Here is a 21,539-nt window from a genome sequence, read left to right as displayed (position 1 = left end):
TGATGGCTAAATAGTGGCGTGAAACAAAATTTAAAAAAAAACAATTACATTAAAAACATTAATGATATCAGAGCATTAGCAGCACAGTAATTTGAAGAATACCAGAAGCCATGTGCTCAACTTAATGAAATGAATAAATTTAACAGGCTGTAATGTAGTCCCAGGTTACAAAAGACCCGAGGTGTGCATAAAAGGTGGAATGAGTACGAACTGATTAATGTTTTGTTTTTTTTACCTCAGACGAATTTTAAAAAGAGGACATTTCATAATTTTTTATGCAACCTGCATATGTGTAGAACTATTAAAGCGCTGTGAGTCAACTGGACGGTGTTTTGCTACGGTGAATCTGAAGGAAGTGTAAGAGAGTCACTGATGTCAATCAGGAAAAAGCAGACAGAAGGAAAGAAAGAGTGAGAACAAAGCCTTTAAGAATTAAAGCTGCTCCTCTCTTGACCCAGAGTCGACACCAAAGCAAGAGGAGATCCATATTTAAACACTCGACACTCACTGCAGTACATTCCCGCTCTGCTCTGCCAGATCCCGTTATCACATGGCATGAATAAAAATGCCACTCAAGCCTACAGCGAGGGCAGCGCACACAAACAAACACGCAAACACTTAGGGTTGCCTCAGCTTACGAAATCCACGTGGATCGTTGCTACGGCGCGCGTGTTCGCAGGCACGGCTTAGCGCTGAAAGCCTGATCAAGGAGACCATTATTGGAGACAATTGGACTGAAGTGCGCTGCTCACAAGCTCCAGGTCTGCCTCTCACCCTCTCTAACCTTTTTTTTACTTTCCCCAATTTATTCACTCGCTCCTCTCACCTGTTCCTTGCAAACATCTCCGCCCACAGCAGTCCAGTTGAAAAGCTGCCCAATGTGGCTTTTCAGCTCCACTTAAACGTGTCCTTTTTTATTAATCAGTGCTCTTCAGCATGCACATTGTGCTTGCATAAAAAACAGTGACCAATAGTTGTGCATTCATTTTGTCAGGAGAATTTTAGTTCATGGTAAATGGACTGACTCTTATTTAGCGCTCAGTGTGATGTTTGCACAGGATTTAACATTAAAAGTATATGTATATGTAGTTATGTCAGTTAGGAACAGCATCATTAGTCATTCAGCACCAGGTGCATGAGCAGACGAGGCCATGGGGTAACTTTACTGAACTGTACTCGAGTACATGTAAAGTAAAGTAAGTCTGTTGGACTTGGACCCACTTTTTTTTTTATTAATGTTGGTGCCTCAACCGCTAATCATCCTTTAGGCAAATATTTGACATTGTATATGCTACTATATATATGTACTATTTATAAATATAAATTCCTGGATATTATAGATGAAGACAATATATTATAGACATAGATGCTATAGAATGATAAATTATTAAACTCATCATCAGCTGAAACACTGATCCACACATTACTAAAGCAATAGTTATGATCCAGTAAAGAGTTCTGGTTCTGGGCCACATCCAGCCCAGTCTGTGAGCAGCATCAGAGTTTGGCTCACAGTTTGTTCCAGTTTTGGAGAAATCACAACTTCGCTGTATTTATTTAGCAGACTTTTGAAGACTTTTATTTATTTTTAAAATGTACGTATGTACGTACATGTGCGCTAATGATGTTAAAACAGACATTTATAAGAGATGATGTGAGTCTTACAAAAAGCAACACTGATGCAGAATGTAGAGCTTGTACAATACATGAACTCAAAGTGTTTATTTAGTGAAGTCAGAGGTAAAGCTGTGGGCTTTTGTGGAGAGCAGATTACTCTGTTCAAGGGTTACAATTTGAATTTGCAGAGAAATGTGAAGATCTGACTGAGGCAGGCCAGAATATTTGCTGCAAAAGCAACAATGACTTTGCTCAAGCGTTGCACATCCTGTGATGGATGTGGGCACAGTACCAAAGAGTGTTTGGTGGCTTCTGCTACACTAATAAGCCCTGAGAAATATAAATGAATAAATCAAGACATAAATAAATAAAGGTAAATGAGATGAAGCATTAGATCCTTTATATACTGACTGACAGGATGGATCACCACGACAATAAAAGTGTGGCATCAGGTCCATGAGCTGCGAGTTTACCAAAGTAAGGCAGTATCCCTCTGGGGAGACACATGGGCACTTTGCTCTGCTCCCTATTATTTTTAAACCTCCGCGTTCTCCTTCCCTGTCATCCCCTTACCTTCCCACCACTTTCCCTGCATGAATTTCCTCTCCTCTCCTCTCCTGCAACATTTGCCATCTCTGAGAAAGCCTTGAATGGCTGCCAGCAGCCCCAAGAGCCAACTGACTTCCTGCTAAAAATAAGAGCTGAGAAAAATAAGAGCTGGAGAGAAAGGAGTGGAACCAGAAAGGGAGGTAAGGAGGATAGAGAAGGGGGAAGAGGGAAAGGAACAAGACAAATAATGGGGGAGAAAAAAGCAAAGATTGATAGGAGAGGAAAAGATGAAAGAGCAGAAAGTTTGGGAGCAGATGGTAACACCTGACCGAAGTTTGTACAGACGCTCTTTCCAAATCAATACGCTAAACCTGATCTCCCAGCAAATCTGTTCAGCACACACTAAACAGCAGGAGTTACATTCATCTACAGAACATCCGTGTGACAGAGACAGGGAACAGGAGGGAATGAAAAGGACAGAAAGAATAGGAATAGCCACATTATAAATATTTATATCAGCAGTGGAGAGAAGGTGGCGGGGTTGCAGAGGAGAAGGAAATAATGGGAGAGCGGAGCAGGAAGGGATGGAGAGAGGAAAGACTGACTTCAGAGGCAGCAGCAGGCGCATTTGGCTCAGTTTATCTTTTCTTTCCCGTCTCTTACGTCGCCTCTCTCACCGCTGGAGTGCAGGCTAGCGGATTTACATCTCGCGCGCCCCACAGCTCCCGTGTGTGTGAGCGAGGAAGGAGGCGAAGGACAACAAGTTCTCCCCTTATCTCCCTCTACTGTCTGCTTCCCTCCTTCAGACAGCTTTACAGGCACGCACCTTTTCCTGGCGTGATTTTCACCGGGGAAAGGTGTGGATGACGACGATGAAGGCAGCGATAGCAGGAACTGTTCTGCCTTTTCTGTAGATTCGAACACTGAACTTTTTTTTTCCGCTGTTGCTCAGCTTCGTGCGAGGTTACTTCTTCCTGTTTCAACAGATTTCACGTGGCGATGATAAGACTTACACGCGCTCCTTAGTCAGTACAGAGATAAGAAGCTTCCAGCAGAGCAAAAGTCAAAGAAAACAAGTCTGAATTCTCTAAAGGCTCCTTTACTTTCTTCTTAACAAAGGGTGTAAGAATATAAGGACGCACGGCAGGAATTTCTTTGCCAACTAAACTTAACTTTCATGAGTATTTGATTTACATGGCGCTGACAAAGCATAAAACGTTAATAAATAATAAAGTTAATTATTATTAATAAATAATTTACAGATTATTGTTGATAAATAAGTTCTAAGCCATTAAAAACAACAGGTTTGGGGAACTTAACAGATTAACACCAATGATGGCAGAGCCGCCTTTGAAGGAGCTGGTCTGACATCAGCACCAACCTGAGACTTCGCTCACTGCTCGGACGCTTGGGTCCATGGAGGGGAATAAGAGCAGCTGCAGTTAGGAGATCACTCACTCTGCCGTCGGCACTAAACCTCCTGTTTTTTCACAACAACTTTTATAGACTTTCATAATACGGATGCTTTAATCGTGATCTGTAAATGATCACTAAGTCATTTGAAACCACTACAAAACAATATGAAGCTCTTTACGTGGCTGAGCGTCCGTTCTGCTGCAGTTTGTATCTGCTGCACCTACAGCAGCAACAGACAAGAAGAAGGTTGAAAAGTTGGTTTAGAGTCAAAAACCCGTCAGGAACAAAACACCTACTCCAACAACTCCATTAACAGACAGGAAGGAGAGAAATATAAACAAGAGTCACTAATTATTAATAAACGTTGTTTATGTAATATTAAGGGAACATGGTACGTAGAGGTGGGAATCACCATACATCCCACGATACGATATTATTGCAATTTTCTTAAATATTTTGCGATATTCAGATTCTGTACATAAAGGTAAACTTTATCAATATTCATTTTATCTAATATCAAAGTCTCGCACTCAGTCTTTCTCTCATTTCAGTTTTATTGTTGACAAACTGAATGGTTTGTATTACAGTCTAGTCCCACTGAACTGAATGCAACCATCTGGTACAATTATAGCTATTCTGAACTATGCAATATGAAAACTATGCAGCCCCTTCAGCAACTGAAGAATTTGAAAGTAAATTAAAACAAAATAATTTTACATTAAATAAAAAAGTTTTAAACTTAATTAAAATAAAACATGTCTTAAATTAAAATAAGTAAACTGTCGTGTTTATTGCTGCCAAAAACAGTTAAACACATTTGGACAGTGAAGGAATGTCAGGATTCTTGCTCAGAAAAAGGATCAACATGCTCTGAAGTCAGAGCACAGAAACCTTTTTTGTAACAAAATATCGATTTCTGCCGTCCCTGTATCGATACATTATTAGCAAACAAAATATCACGATACTACACAGTATCGATTTTTTCCCCACCCCTAATGGTACGTTACAGGCTGCACTAAAGAGTGAGAGAGTGAAAACAAATTTCAGGCAGCTCAAATTTGTTGTGTGTGAGGATATGTTTCAGTAATGTTTAATAAAAACAACCTTTTGATAGAAAACAACATTATTTGTATTTGTTTTGAGATGGCAGGCTGACAGGACTCCACACACAGACAAGCCAGTGTCCTCCTAACACTGGTACCAAGCCTGCAGAAATGGGGAGAGTTGTGTCAGGAATGTGGCATAAAGTCTTTACCCAATCAAACATGCAGATTATCAAGAATGAGATTTCCGTATCAGATCGGTTGGTTAACAACGACCGCCTCTGGTGCCGTCGTTCAACAGGATGCCGGTGGAAACTGTGCTGCTGTTGGCCAAAGACAAAGGAAGAGGAACGTGTGTTCTGACGCAGATAAAGAGAAGGAAAGGCTGCAGTGTGGAGGTGCAAGTAAAGGCCTATGACTGGTGAAGGGAGAGAGCTGGCTGATATGATGGAGAGAATGAGCACATATAAGTTGTGAAGGCAAAGAGAGGATCAGACAGGATCATGAATTTGAAGCTGGAGGCTGAAGAGGTGAATGTTGTTGGTGTTTATCCCCCACAGGCTGGACGTTAGTTAGAAAAGAAAGAGGAATTCTTTAAAGTGTCCCCAGGAGAGAGAGAGTGGTGGGTGGAGCAGACTTCATTGGACAACAGAAGAGACGAGGAAGTGTTGGGTAGGTATGGTGCCGACAAGAAAAATGGAAGATCGTTGGGTTGGCTCTGGAAGTCGAGGAGAGTAAGTAAATAAAGGGTGAGGCAAAGATTACATGTTGGGAGTTGTGGAAGAATGTCTCAGAGAGTACAGGGAGGAGTCGAGAAAGGCTTCGGGTGGTAAGAACAGCTGAAGTGGTGAGGGAAGCTGCCAGAAGGTGTTTGGTGTATCCTCTGGAAAGACAACAAAGGACAAACCGTAGGCTTGTTCTTATACTTTACCGCAGCACTCAAAGCACTTCATGCAACATGCCTCATTCACACCCATTCATACAAGCTCTTCTGTTCTATACCGAAGTGCATTGTCTCTAACATTCAGGCTCTGAACACACCAGAGAGCAGCTTGGAGTTCAGTATATCCTGAGGATACTTTAGCATGCAGTCAAGTGGAGCCTCCAGGGACTGAGCCACTAACCTTCCAATTAATAGAGGACTTGCTCCTGAGCTACAAACACTGAGATTTGGTTGTGGAATTAGGAAGTACCGAAAAGTATCCAAAAGAAGACAGATCAGCGGAAAAAAGGCAGTATAGGCAGACCTGTCATCCCAGACAGGTCACCTGGTAACGTCTAGGAGAGAAGGCAGTAAAGAAGAGATAAAACAATCTTGAAAGATCTTGAAGAGAGTAGGGAAGCCTTAGGAATGGTGAACAAGAGTATTGTACCAATTTGTTTAAAAAGTGCAGACTGTAGTAAATATAGAGCGATGAGACCGATGAGCCATAGAAGTTATGGTGAAGAGTTGTAGAATGTAGGTTAAGGACAGAGCTGACAATCAGGGAGCAGCAGTACGCTTTCAGGCTGAGTATGAGCACTACAGATGCAACGTTTGGTTGAGAAGCATAGAAAAGGAGTTTGAGTTTGTCCATGTGGATCTACAGATTACAGAGTGACACAGAGTGTCAGGAGTGACAGGGAAGGTTCTGCAGGCATTACATCAGGAATCTGAGCCCCTTCTTATTTGCTGACAGATGAGACCAGGCTGGAGTTACCGTGGATGTTTTGAGTCGACATTGTGAGAGTAGGGAGAAAGTGGAGGAGAGCTGGAAGAGGAAGGAAAGTGAGACTGAGGAGGACAGGCGATGCTGCATGGAGTAGAGGTAGTGAAGGTAGATGAGTTTAAATACCAGGGGTCAACAGCCCAAAGCAACAGGCAATGCACAAGTGAAGAAGAGGGTGCAGTGGAGTGGGTGGAGATGAGCGTCAAGAGTGATTTGTGACAGAAGGATAGCAAGAAGAGTGAAAGGAAAGGGATGGCAGCGCAAAGAATGGATCTATGTGGATCCCATGTGTGAAAAGCTGGTGTGCAGTACGAGGGGATGTTATACTGTTTGGGGTGACCCATCGAGATTCGTTAAGTTAAACAGTATCAGTTATTAAGTTGTATCAGGTCGTTGCTGCGTAATAACATTTTGAGTAAAATGTGGAATATTAAAGGTTGATTCAGGTTCCTGTTTTCTGTGCTGTTGGAGAAACTGTGAAAGAACCAGGCTGGTTCGAAGGGTACGTTCAAACTGTCTGTGCAACCTCTGTAAGAAACCAGAGGAGTGTAACACAAACCAGACTCACTTTGTGCCACATCGCACTATATTGTGGGTTTTGCATGTTTGCCACAAATCACATGTGGGATTCTTGTATATTACAGCGATCAGTTTCCCAAAGCACAGCATACGTTTTAGTTTAATGGTTGTTTTCAGTACAGTCTAAAACTGGCTCAAAGACACTTCATGTTCAGCGCATTGAACGCTCACTTTACTTTATACTTTTACCAAAGTTTTTGTTTTTGGCTTCCTGTTTTCTTGTGACATGTCCGAGAAACTCGAGGTTTTTTATAAGCTGACTCAAATCACTAATCTTTAAATTCAACAAAAAGAAACTCAAATCTATGCAGAAAGGATGCAAACTGCTTTAAAAATGTGTGCGGCAAAATGGTCAGCAATATTAGGGAAGTTTCTGACTTTGAGTTAATGCTCCAAAAACAAGTGGAAGCTGTTTTTAAAAAGAGAGTTTCATGCATCAGCATTAAAATACTCTCTGAGAACTTTTTAGTTCTTCTTGATTAGGATCAAGATCACAAGGGGGTCACGGAAGACAGCTAAACACATAGAACTGCTAACCTAGCCAGTCGTTGAACTTCTTGACCTCGGAGGGCAGTCCCAGTTCGGTGAAGTCTCCAGCATGGATGAACACATCCCCGTACGGCATCTGGATGGCATCAGTGCGGGAGTGTGTGTCCGAGATGCACACAAAGCGTGTGTAGCCCGGTGGCTTTGGAGTGTCGTGAGGCATTGGGTCAACCCTGAGACAAGAAAAGGAACAGAGGACAAGAAAGCAGGGAGTGAGGATGCGAAACGGGGCCACTGCAGCTTTTGCTGTACTGAAACAATACAGCAGAAGGGACAACAATGCTATACGTAAAGTCTCTGTGGTAAGAGGCTGACAATGAAAAAAGTTAGAATTAGTATCCAACAGAAAATCATCCCCACAGACTGAGGCAGATGGGGAAACAAGAGACAGCACAAAGGAGGAGGGAGAGGCCACAATAAAAGCACGGTACCCACAGAAGCAGAAAAAGAAATGTGCAGAGATAGAAAAAGAATAAAGCACAAATATAGAAAAGAGCAGAGTCCTGTGGGATTTCCAGTGAGTGTGCAGATCCATGGGGTCTCTGGGGGGGAGAAGGAGAGCTGGTGAATAACCATGGCCCACTTAAGTGAGCTTTCCTCCAGGTACCTTAACACCCAGCCCTACTTCCTCCTCCTCCTCCACCCATACCACTAGAGACAGAAAAAGATGAGGCGACGAGGGAAGCAGATACACATGCACATAAGACAACCAGCAAGAAATGAGTCACGAAGTAATAAAATACAAAAGAGGGTTCATAGAAAATATAGCACAACTGATGGGACTGAAATGTAAGATGATGTAAAGTGACTGAGCTCCACAGGATCTCTTCTTCACATGACTGTTCGAAAGACTCTGTGATTTTATATAATAGCCTAAAGTTGAACTAAAGCTCAGAAATAGACTGAGTGACTTAATTGCACAAGCTGCCACAGCTAGAAATTGAACAAGCAGAATTGAGGTCAGTTATAGTCATGCTATAAATAGCCTGATCTAAGGTAGCTAAAGGGGGGTATTAGAGTGTTAATGTGCTGGTTTGACAACATGCTGGGAGGAGGAACCCTTGGACTGAGCAGTTTCTGTCGTATTGTAGCCCTGTTTATAGAACAATGTCTGGATATGCATCAGAAGTTAGTGAGGGGGATTTTTGCCTGTGCAGCTACGCAGAAACACCCAGGTCGGCAGGCCGCAGCTTTATTGATATATACTGAAATACCCGTCATTAAAACTACAAGAGAGGCTGTCAAAGGTTTATGGGAGGAAGAGAGAGACAAAACACACACATTACATAAAGCTTGAATGAGCATGTCACTGAAATAAGTATTTGATCCCCAAGGAAAATGTGATTTGGTACATGATGGAGAAATCACTAGATTTGCATACATTTCAGGAGGGACTCCAAACTTTCCAAGCCCTTTAGGTTTCTTAGATGTTGCTTTACAACTCAAAGACGCAGCTCCTTCCACAGATTTTCTGTCGGACTGAAGTCTGGAGACTGGCTAGACCAGTAGACCTTAAGAGCCATCCACGACCCACCTTCAGTGTTCTGGCTGAGGGAAGGTTCTCGGCCCCTAAATGCAGTGAAGTCGTCCTGTACCCTAATACATATGCCTACCCCCATGTTTGACTGCAGAGAAGGTGTTTGGGTCATGCTCACGTCTCTTCCTCCAAGCAAGGTGGGCTGAGTTGATGCAAAAGAGGAAGATTTTGGTTTGATCGAATCACCCCACCCCCTTTAGTTGCTTCTATAAGTAATATATTAGAGTTTTAGATGTGGCGTTTCAAATCATTTTTAGCCTTGATTTGCCGTTTAATAATGTCAGCTTTTGACATTACTATATAATACTTGATCTGTGTGGTCAAAAAGTAACTGCTATTGTCTTTGAAGCCCCAATGTTAAAAAACAAGAAACCATATCTTGACATTTATAAGCTACATACTCAAGAGTGCCATTTATTGCCACTTACTGCTGCATCTTGAAACAGTGGAAATCACACCTGAATGAAAACTACCATTAAATATAAACAAGGGGAGAAAAAGGGATTCAGAGCTTCAGATTTCACAAGAGCCCCACAGAAACATCCTACATATGTTCAAAACCTGATCACTGACAATTCCTTACAAAGGCGCGATCTGAAGCTTCTTATTTACTTGGTTGGAATTGCAGTTACGCAGCTGTCTGCAACATCCTGCGGTTTGATGCTCTTGTTATGAAAGAAGTGTTCGGTGCACGGCTTCTTAGCTTTAGGAGATTACGTCTAACCTGACCGTGATTCACAACGTAGAACATGTTACAGAGTCTACTCATTTATTGAACAGCTTTAATGATGTAATTTAATACTATAATTAAATGGCACCGCTGGCCAGATATTGAAGTGTAGCAGAAATTCAATTCAGTCTTATTAAAACATTCATATCTTTATGCTTTACTGGATCATCTGTGTCTGAAGACAAAATATGAGTATGAATTATGTGTTTATATTTTGAACTTTTTTAGTTGAAGTTCATAATTAATGTTATTCATATAAATAATCAGCAGTACTGACAGAGACTCCAAATTGCTTTACATTTTAGGGAGAAGGATAAAAAGTGAGCTTATTGTAGAATAAGTTCACATATGCATGGTTTGTTTTTCATGAAGTTATAAATGCATATCATCCTTTTTGGATTCAAAGTAGAAAACTAGCCTACAATCTACAAAGAGACAATCTGGAACTATGTTATAAAAGCCTCCCAGTACAGGCCAATGGGATTTCGTCTCACAGATGACATGACTCTTCTGGCTCCGTGGCTGCTGCCATGTTGATTTTTTGGAGCCAGAAGTGACAATATACTGACTACGTGGTTGAGTGCAACCATCTCAGCCTTGCAAGCGTGGTTATCAAGCTACACTCACTATGCACAGTCACAAAAGCATGCTGATCAATGCTAAGCTACAGACTGATAAAATCCTCAGATTTCACTAACTAAATATCCTTGGATGGGCTGTAGCGACACAGTGGGTGATATCATGTGTCAGATAATAACAATAATAACTTTGAGCAAGCCACAAGTGTCCATTAGAGGAGCTGCAACACCTGCACTGTTTTTGGCATTTCTGCACTGCAGCCTCGCAGGTTGCTGGTTGATCAGTACTAGCTTAGCATAAACTACAAAGACCCTTTGTGGCAGGAATGACTGACTTCCAGTCTGCGTCTGCACAGACTCACATTACATATAAAGTGAACACTTGGAAGGCTTTTATTTTTTGCAAAATATTGCGTAATGTAAATAATTTATTTAAACTTTAAATATTGAATTTTTTTTTACATTTTAAATAAATAAAATTATTACATTATGTAAAATTCCAGTAACTATTTCTTGCATGTTATTTTAGAGCCTGAACTATAAAACAATTGCAAGAAAATTCAAAAGTAATTTTTTGCAATTTATTCCTTAAAAATGTATTGTGCAATTTATTTTCAGTTTTTCGAGGGAAAAAAGCAAAATAAATCACTCTGCTGATGTGGAAGTCTCAAGTTGGCATTACAACAAATAGCTGTAGCCATGGCAACAGATGAAGAAGCTTCATAAATGCAAAGAAAGGAATGTTATTAATTTACATGCATCGTTCCAGGAGCACACGAGATGCAAACGGTCAAAACAGTTTAAAGATGTAGATTAAAAATCAGTGTCAGGTATCTGAGCAACGGCAGACAGTTTGTATTTATTTGACATTAATCATTTCAAAAGTATTAATACATTATCATTATTATTATTATTAACCCTATTATTAGTCTCCTGAAAACCCAACAAACAGAGCTCAGTCCAGACATATACTTTATGTGGCAACTGCTGCTGATCAAGAAGTAGCTGCAACACTCAGAACTATAAATCATTATCTCTACATTTCTGTTATACAGTGTGTTAGTGCAATTTAAAAGATAACCAAACAAAGATATCAACAAATGTTTATGAGCTCCAACTCTCAATGACAGCAGGATGCTCCATGATTACCAGCAGCTACATTTCCATCTACTCACATGTGAACGTGAGGCGGCTGGAAGCGTCCCTGGTTGATATTGTAGAAGGTGAAAGCCTGAGTGGGGTTGGTGCTGTACTCATCCACCTCCACAGCAGTCCTGTTGCCTCGCTGTGAATGTGACTGAGCCTGCGACTGCTGCCGCCTTGCGGCCATGATCTCTGACAGGGTGAAGGCCATGGTGCTAGGGACCAAAGCAAATGGAGGAGTGCAAAGTTGTAGCTGCTGGTTGTTTTTGCTTTAGGGCAGTGGGTGGATTGTCCCTGCCTTATGAGAGGCTGCTGGGAAATGTCCTGACGAGTTCAAACCCTTGGTGCACACACAGTCCCAGTGACCTGAGGAGACAGCATCACATTCTTCTTCTGCACCTGCAAAGAATGCAAAAGAGCAGAGCTGCAATTTGGCGTATGACGTATTTGCAGGAGAACCCTTATTTGAATAACTGAAAAAAGAATCATTGCAGTTATCAAATATTTAAACAAAATGTGCCGTGGAACATTAGCACAGCAGCAAACAAGTGTTTGCTATCCAAGGATACTGTGGAATAATGGCACAGTTAGCAGTGACACTGCCTCTTTGTGTCTGTGGGGTCCCAAAAAACTCTCCATGACTAAAGCAGGTGGTGGAACAGGAGTTGGACCTACTGATTTAGACTAGGTTTAAATCACAACGGACCGTTTAATGGGTACAGTGAACAGTACCTGAGCTCAGCTGGCCGGCTACACTGAACTTAACCCTCCTGCCATCCTTTAAAAAACTCACACCCATCACCCTAGGGACCATTCTCAGCCACGCCATAAAAAGACCATATATCCATATTTTATTCCACTTTAAATTAGCCAACCTTGTAAAACTACTTCTCCCTGAAATATTCATGTAAAGTTTTAATTATATTTTCGTGGTTTTAACCCTTCAAATCCCAGTGTTATTACATGAGCGCCCTGTGTTATAAGCCCCAAAAACCAAAAAACGAAACTAAATATTTCCACAAAAAACCAGTTGAAGTAATATGTGATTGTCATTATAAGTAGGCCTTTAGATGGACCAAAGATTGGCACCAACATACATTTTGACCTGCCATTATTTTTTTTGCATTTTTTTTGCAATTTAAAAATTAAAACTTCAAGGCCCTGAGTCTTCATTGACATCCAAGAAAAGAAGAAAAAATAAAATCATATGATGATAATTTGGGGTTGAAAAATAGCGTTTATAATGGAAGTCAATGGGCAGAAAATGGTCCCCAGGGTGATGGGTGTGGGGATTTCTGCTGCTCAGCCATTTTAGGCTGATTTAAGGAATTCACACTGGAATATTAACATTGACAGGTAAAAACTATCCTGTGGCAAGTTTGGTTATATTCCACTGAACACAGTGGAAATGGCAGCCATTTAACACATAGCAGTGGCACAAAAAGGTCCCAAGAAGGCAGGAAGGTTAAATGGCTGAGAGCAACTGCTGTGTTATACACAATACTGGATACCAACTGCACCTCCTGGCAGGGATAACACTGTCACTAAATACAGACCTGTACTGTGTCTTATGAATATGATTTATTTTATTTTTTAATAGGGTAAAAATAATAACTATTAAAGTAAGATTGCAGTTACCTTAAAATAGACTAAATCACAGTTACACTACAACCATGGATGATAAAAAGCACAATTCTGACACGAGGCACGCACAAACATCACAGCAGTGTCTACATGTAAAGGTTTAAGTATATCTGTTAGCCTAGGTTATAAAGAACGAACTGAATTACCCAGTTCAGTGAGAAGCTAAATGACAAACGTGTGTTTGGGCACAAATGTGTGTTCTAAATTAAATTAAAAATGCTCTTTAGGTTTTTCGTGTGCTACATTGTTCTTTTCATTCGAGTTTTTCTTTTCAACAATGAAGTGAACTGATCATTTCCTTTCACTGCCCATCCCTGACGTGTGAGACCTCCCTGTGTGTGTCGCCCATTAAAGCTCAGATTTAACTCTGCAGCTCATTTTTCAGAGGCTCTGACGACTGCTGAGAGAGCGCAGAGCCGCTGAGAGGTGCTGAGATGACGGAGACGCTGGAAGACGGAGGTGATAATTTGGGGACAGGCTGCTTTGGCAGAGTCCGTCTGGACTGCCGCACGATGTCGGCGTGCCATCTCGATTCCTCATTCGCTGACGCGACAGATACACACTTCACACCCCGGTTGTTTGTCACGGGCAAATCCCAGCATGGTGGTCGGTGGATGTGTTTCAGGAGTGTGTGCAGCACATGTGCGCATTCGCAGGTTGATGTGTATGAAGGCCTGCGCATGCATATTTTAATGTGCTTCTGTTGTTATAAATGTGACAGTGACAATCCCTCACACTGCTAGTGTCAGACAGGAATGTATTAGCAGATGCTGAGACTGTAACACACTGGGCTCAGACGCAGCTGTCGAAATCACGTAGTCGACGACTGAATATACAGCTAACATCAGCCTGTGCTCGCCCTCCGCCCTTATTTTACTCGTTTTCGATTCTGTCTAAAGAAAAGGGTTTAATCCATTGCTAATAAATAATAAATAAATAATATGATCGATCGATTAAGGGATTTAAGCAACCCGTGGTGATCTAGGTGAACTCTTGCAGTTGTGAAAATAACTGCATTTCCTAAATCTTTCCAGAAAGACGGATCAGGATTTATTTCACTGCTAAGCACTACGTGGTGGAGAGTAAATATTAACACAAGTTGTGATTTATTTGTGACCAAATCAAATGGTGTCAAAATCTAACCAAACAGAGGCTGAGTGTTATAAGTCACAGGATACAGGCCTGGATTGGATTTCTCTGCCAAAGGTCAACTATGATGCTCTTATACCACGTCACCTCCTCTAAAGATCTCTTACGACCTGATGGGGGCGCTACACCAGCTAGTCTGCAGCCAAATACAGCATATTGATTCCACATGTTGCGTTGAGCCCTGAACTGAACAGCGACATAATTCTCCAGCTTGAGCAGATTGACAGGTTACAGCTCTTTAATACAAAGTGTGCATGACTTCCAAGTGAGTCCATGTAAGAATATTGCAGGTAAGCAGGTGTCATGTGTGTTTTCTCTGCATTTTCTACACAGGCTGCACCTCATCCAAGCCGAGGGACTACTTCCAGTACTGAAACCTGTCTGTAGTGTGCTACCTGTCAGAAAAAATCACCTTCAATCTCCTGACCTAATTTACCCCATGTTTTCTATTTTTGCATATGTTATTTGAAAGTAATTTGCAGTCGACCTATTGCACTGTTCAGACACAAGGATGTGTTGGGATTGGCTGCTTTTAACCAGCAATTCATTCATTACTTTAAGATATTATTACCAGTGTCACTGAATCATATTATGGTAATAAATGCCACCATTATCTCAATATTATGGCTCAACCTTAGCTGCTATTATTTGATGTTGGTGCTATCAGCAGCTCAGTAATCTCTGAAATGTAGGGTGGTTTCTGAACGCTGAAACAAAACTATATCTGACACATAGCTTAACAAATTCATTTTGCTTTTCATTTAAATATGAAAGCGTGTTAGAAGAAGCATCTGTACCTACACTGGAAATGTTGGCCCACAGTGGGTTCGTACGTGCTCCGCTGAATGCACAATCACAGTAGTTGAGGGCATTCACACTGAAATTAAAAGAGTGTAAGGCGCTGAAATGGTGCGCGCCTGCTGGTATCAGTGTGACGAGTAATTGAGCGATGACAGAGACGGGACTGTACAGCTCTGGAAAGCTATCGTAAGGAAAGAACGTTGTCTTTTACTCAGACAGTTTTCCAATTACAAAGTAATTTACCAGGAAGGTGAGCTTACATGCACCTATTTGCATTCGGTATGACATGCTCTGCTGCATGAAAACCTCAACGTTTTTGGTTTAGTTTCTTTTAAACGGGACTTTTGGTTTCATTAAATGAATAAAATGGCTGAGTTTGTTCACACAGCACTAAATTCAATCTGAGCGCAGGCTTAAACATTTACATGCCAGTGAGACAGCCGTATTGATTAAAATTAATGTACATCTGTTCCATCAGACATCCGCGAGACTGACAACATGTTGGAGACAACTTCTGTGTGGACAGCCTGTTTGTCTCTGAAAATGTTTCTCATAGAGTCTCGTCCTTTGTTATTTTAAAGCGAGTGTTTCTGCCACCGGAAAATCCTCTTTTCTTCCGCTGCATTTTACCAGCTCCCAGCAACATTTAACTTATGTGTGAAAAAGGTGGATGTCTGATGGAAACATGCTAACATCAACATACAAGCATATCTAGGAAAGCAGGAAAGCAATAAAAGCAGTCTTCACTCCACTGTTGCAGTATTGTTCTGTTTTAGCCTGAATGTGTGTCCCTGTTTTTATGGGTGTACAAAAAACCATCAGTGGATTACTGTCACTTTAAGAAATAATGGGTGCCATTTTTTCACGATTTCTAATTGTGTACATTTATGTTGTCTTTTGCTTCATTGTGCTGAATTTTAACAGACTAGCTCCTGTAAATTTCACAGAGATCATATCCGCCACCTCTCTCTGTAATGTCCAATTCAAAATCTTGTTTAAAACATTCCAAAATAAAAGCTGTAAATGAATTTCATGAATTCCTTAAATAATTCTAAGTTTAAATTGATTTGCTTATGCGTACTTTACCTCAGGAGCATTACCCCAAAATGTATCTGTGCTTTAAAGTGTACTGAACCTCATGTGAGTGTAATGCTGTTTTTCAGCACACACTGCAGAGAAGAAACCGGTCACACAGCCTAACAAAGGAACTCCTGTATTTTGTAAGATGGGGGGTCAAGAAAGAAGAAGGACTCGTGCACACTCGAGCCCACACAATCTGTTTTACACGTTCACAAGTTTTCACTCACAGACTCTGTCCAAACAGAAAAAAACATTTCCTGCAGCCAAAACTCATTAGCTCGTGATTTTTGTGTTCTCTGCAAAAGTGCCTTTAGATCATCTGAGTTATGACAACGTCGTCTGATTAAAAATGGGGGTCAAGACTTCTGGTGACAAGACTAATACTGTCTGCAGTGAAGATCACAGTTTACAGGAATAATTAAGATGCAAAAAATTGATGAGTTGACTGTGAAAATAGATACAAGTGCTATTTACTATTTTTCTGGCTCAATTTGTTTGTCATTGTTTGAATTCATAACAGAATTACAATGCTTTTATTATCTCCACTGTATGGGCCCCTAGTCTATTTGGTAATTGGAGAGAAGAGAAGAGAAGAGAAGAGAAGAGAAGAGAAGAGAAGAGAAGAGAAGAGAAGAGAAGAGAAGAGAAGAGAAGAGGAGAGAAGCCCTGCAGCGCTCACACGGATCCATCAGTGTTCACTAGTGTAAGTGGAGCGGCTGATAAATGCAGAAACGTCTGATTGATGCGCTCTCCTCATGGGGACATTGTCATATTTAACAGCGACCGTCACATTAGACCGTGTGCCGATCCTCCCTGCTTATTCGCCCGTTTCCTGCTACGTATGGACACACAGAGAAAATTAAAGTGCATCTGAGTGTGTCGCTGAATTACAGTTATCTGTTTTACGCGTAGCCTGGAGATAGTGTTGGTCTGATTTGGAGTCACGGCTCTGTGAAATTTGGTGACGGCTGAAAGAAATTTCCTATCCAAGGCTGAAAAATACAAGAGAATAACATCCACAAAGATTTCTGTGCCGATTAACTTCTCTTTTAATGCGGCGTTTTTCACCTTTAATTCGCTCCTGCTCACTTTGTCTCAGCAAAGCGTTTTGCAGGCAGAAACTTTAATTAGAAATCAGGTGAAAAGTTCAAAGTGCGTCTGTGATTATCGCCCTCGTGCGCGTTTTGCAGAGGTGTCCGTGCACTCACACCGAGTAACTGACTTCTAATGAAACTTTTCAGCCGTTTGGTCCACAGGCTGCACCAGCTGTCTGCTTCTCACACGTGGAGCCTGGAAGCTCCGCTATCAGCCTTCTTTTCAGTCTGAACTGCCCTTTGGATGCGGTGCTGTGGTGAAGTATGAACGACTATAAGAGCGTTCCGGTGAGCTCCGCTGGAAAACGCGACATCTGGGGACTTATATATATATATATATATATATATATATATATATATATATATATATATATATATATATATATATATATATATAAGCTCTCTGCAACCGAAGCCGGGTGAGTGGAAATGTTGGCATCAGGGCTGAGATTAACCCGAGAATATGCCGCGGTATGCGGGTTCGGGGCAAATCTCTGCTCCGCTGTCTCATGCATTGTAAACAGAGCTGTAAAATAAATAGGAGTCTACCTACCAGCTTCAGTCGCAGTGAGGCTGCTCAGTGTTGGATGGTGTGGAGAGAGGAGTGTCTGCGCTGCCACAGAGACGCGCTGGTCAGTTTGAATGCGTACCCCGTGGTGCACCGGCACAGCGTCGTAGGCACAGCCTCTCTCTCTCTCTCTGCCTCTCTCTCTCGCCCTCTCAGTCCGGCCCACTGTGTTTCACCGGTGAGCGGTACAACGAGGAGGAGCAGAGCAGGGAGGGAGGGAGGACCGAGAGCAGCTGCGTGCGGCACCACTGGACTCATTCCCGGTCAGAAAACCCGAGGAAGCAGTTCGGTGCAGTTTTACTTATACAGGACCAAACCACAACAACAGTTTCCTCAACGCACTTTATATTGTAAAGCAAAGACCCTACAATAATACAATAATATGACCGCTTGACTACACGGGGACCACACGGCCCGTGTCCATCCGTTTGACGGTGAATGTTTCTGTTCAACATGACTGTTTCATTCACTAAATCGGTTCATGTGCTGAAACAGCAAACGGACATTTCTTTTCTTATTTCCCCTGCGGCTGTAAAACGATCAGAAAGCAGCATTCAGTCGCTCTTTTTAATTTCAGAAAGCGACTGCAGCTCTGTGACATTTACAGTAAATATAAAATAAAGCTCTAATCCGGGTTAGTTTATTTATTTTTTGTCAGTTTACATTTCTAATAATTATTCAGCAACAATAAATTTGGCTTGATAGGCTCATTTGTTATCAAACGTTAGACGTGATAGTCCAGTCATAATGGTTATTGTCAAGTTAATTTCTCATCTATTTACATATCTCATTAACCTGGAGGTGCAGTGGTTAGCTCTGCTGTCTTACAACTAGAAGGTTGCGAGCTTTAACCCTGGCTGTATGTTCTGTGCGAGTCTAAGCAGTGTTGATGGATTAGCAGCCCGTCTAGGGTGAACCCTCTCCTCACCCAAAGAGCGCTGTGGAAGGCTTTACCCTCATTTGACCCTAACTTGAACAAGCAGTTAAGAAAATAGAAATCATGGATCAAAACTGTAAAAAAATGTCAAAAAGAACAAAGTTAATTGTCAAGTTTTTGGGTTTGGATTCTTGTTTATTATACAAGCCAACATTTGTGAAACAAGCGCGACAGTAAAACTGTGTGAAACCACAACACAACCTCAGTCTGAACATGTTGGCAGGATTTCACTTTCTATCAAATGCTGTGGTTTGCATACTGACACTTTACTTCTTCAGCTGAACAGTTTGAACTACTTTATAGAAGTTTGTAAGTAAACATACTAAAGTACTGCAATAAAGCGCAGATTTATGCTACTTGCACTTTAGCACCTTTAGGTCATTTCATACAATATTCTGCTTCTACTCCAGATTTCAGGAGGGGAGATACTTTTCACTTCACTGTCTGAAGCTGTTTAGTTACTGGCTACTTTATAAACTGGGATTTTTATACATAAAAATTAGATTATACAAACATAGCTGACATATCAATTAAGTGATCAATCGACCATAATGTTAACTGATAGATAATTTAATGTGGAAACATTTCTCACTATTTCTCTTATTATTTACAAACCAAATGAAAATAATCATTAGTGCCAGTTGAGTACAACTGGCACTAATGATTATTACTGGATGAAAAAACTGGGTGATAAAAATGAGCTCCACCTCTATCGATGAATACTAATAATCCAGTGATAGAATTTATGCTCCGTTTATTGTTGTTCTTTCAAAAATTCTATTTGTTTTGGTGGCAATTGCCAGATAAATACAACTACAGCAAAGAAGGAATCACAATTACACATAACACGCATAAACAAAGTCCTTCATAATAACAGCAACAACCCATTGCAATAGCATGAAAGCAACACAAGAAACATCAGAAAGTTTAACCTGGTGTGATCCTGACCTCTGTCCAGACTGCATCCATTCAAATTTACCAAAGAGAGGCTGTGATACATCACATCGTTGTACCGTGTCGTCGGTGACCTGCAATCTCTCTGGATATATTTATCATCTTATTAAGTTTGTTCTCATTAAATACAGATAAAAAGATCCCAGGCAACAGAGAAACAAAAGGAAAAAATGCCACCAGCTCACTGTCTCCAGTTTTTGATACATACATATCTTAACATGCATATCTTGACATGGGATGCAGTAAGTCCTTAAACAATTGAGGAAATGGAACAAGTGGAAGGTAAAACAAGAAGATGCACGCCTAAAAGGCGATCTACAGCATATCCGAAAGAGGACCTGAGAGATGCATCTGAGCCTTCGGTTGATGCAGCCTCATCAGAAATGCACTCAGGTGGCTATCAAGAAGCTACTCTGAAGGAACTGAAAGACGGCGGCACGGCTGATGTGTGCCAAATTACACAAGACCTGGACTGAAAATCAGAGCTGCCACAGAGTGTTAATCCAAATTTGATATTTGAAAACACAATGGAGGCTCTTTCCTGGTTTGGGGCTGCACAAAACAGTCATATCAAAATGTTACAAATGTTGAAAACCAACATATAATGCTTAATGAGAGCTGCACCGAGTCATTTATCCACTGATTACAGATATAAACGATGTCTGCATGATCTGATATTAAAATAAATGTACATATTGTACCCACGAGCAGGATCAGGACTATATCGCTGCCACTGTTTGCAGCTATTCAACAAACACAAGATGTATTTTCTTCAAGACCACAGATGTTTTTAGTGCGTGTCCTTTTCTCCATGTGTGGCTTTCAGCAGATGCGATGCTCAGATTGTCACCGTAGAATCCCGCCCCTTCTCACTCACCATGTGTTTATACACCACTCTGCATTTAATTATGAGTTATTATTATTCTCTGGCTCTCTTCCACAGCGTGTCTTTTGTCTTGTGTCTCTCCACTCAGCCCCAGCCGGTCACGGCAAATGGCTGCACATCGTTGAGCCTGGTTCTTCCTGTTAAAAGGGAGTTTTTCCTTCCCACTGTCACCAAAGTGCTTGCTCACAGGGGTCATATGATTGTTGGGGTTTTCTCTGTATTATTTTAGGATCTTTACCTTACATTATTAAGTGTCTTTGGGCAACTGTTGTTGTGATTTGGAGCTATATAAATAAACTGAATAGAATTGAATAGATTTTTGAGCCCTGATCCAAAAGGTAACTGCAACCAGAGCACTGTAGACACTTAAAACAGACTTCCAGTGATGCAGAATAAATGAGCAATATTTGTCTGTTCATAGTTTTTAATGAGGAAGGAGGATTCGGTATCAGACGCAAATTATTTTTCAACCATGCTTGGAAGACACCTTTAAAGGAATCTGCAGACAAATGTGTTTGAAGAACTTCAAGCTGTGACAGTTACACTCTGCCCTGTGCTGTGGTAGTTTGTTAGAAAACAAATTAAAAGAAATGCTGTACAATAAATGTTAAAATCAGAAGATAATTCATGCAAAAGGAGCTGACACTCTTAGTGTGGTGGCCCTGATCCCTTTGGGCCATGACTATGACAGCGTGCCTTGCAGCAATAAAATGCATCTCTGTAGCAGATCTCTGCAGGTAAAGTGTTTCACTTCCTTCAGCCTGTGACCTGTTTCCTTGTTCATTACAATGTATGTTATTAATGTATAAAGCAAAGCAAGCAAAGGCTTGTAAAATCTTCATCATTTCTGCTGAAAGGAGAACTTCATCATTTATTGGCTGTGTGAGGGATAATCAGTCAAATTACAGCATTACAGCACATCCCCACCTCTGCTCCTGTTTATCCTCAGGTAATTGGACTGGGATTTAGGCCAGTAATG

The 21,539-nt window shown here is 41.1% G+C and overlaps 1 protein-coding gene across 2 annotated transcripts in view; it reads right to left on the bottom strand.

Annotated features, from left to right (window-relative positions):
* Positions 1-17,883, bottom strand: part of mpped1 (metallophosphoesterase domain containing 1) — a 105,415-nt gene extending 87,532 nt beyond the window's left edge. For both annotated transcript variants that reach the window (XR_014272459.1, XM_082511639.1), the window contains exons 1-3: positions 17,769-17,883; positions 11,480-11,846; positions 7,451-7,632 (exon numbers count right to left, since the gene is read on the bottom strand). Coding sequence is in view for 1 of the 2 variants with exons in the window: in XM_082511639.1 (XP_082367765.1) it covers positions 7,451-7,632; positions 11,480-11,658 (361 nt within the window). In the remaining variant the exon portion in view is untranslated. The remainder of the gene's footprint in view (positions 1-7,450; positions 7,633-11,479; positions 11,847-17,768) is intronic.
* Positions 17,884-21,539: the final 3,656 nt, after the last annotated feature.

The sequence above is a fragment of the Aulonocara stuartgranti genome (assembly GCF_965226115.1).
Source record: "Aulonocara stuartgranti genome assembly, chromosome: 17".
Classification (NCBI taxonomy): Eukaryota; Metazoa; Chordata; class Actinopteri; order Cichliformes; family Cichlidae; genus Aulonocara; species Aulonocara stuartgranti.
This window is presented reverse-complemented; position numbering and strand designations above follow the sequence as displayed.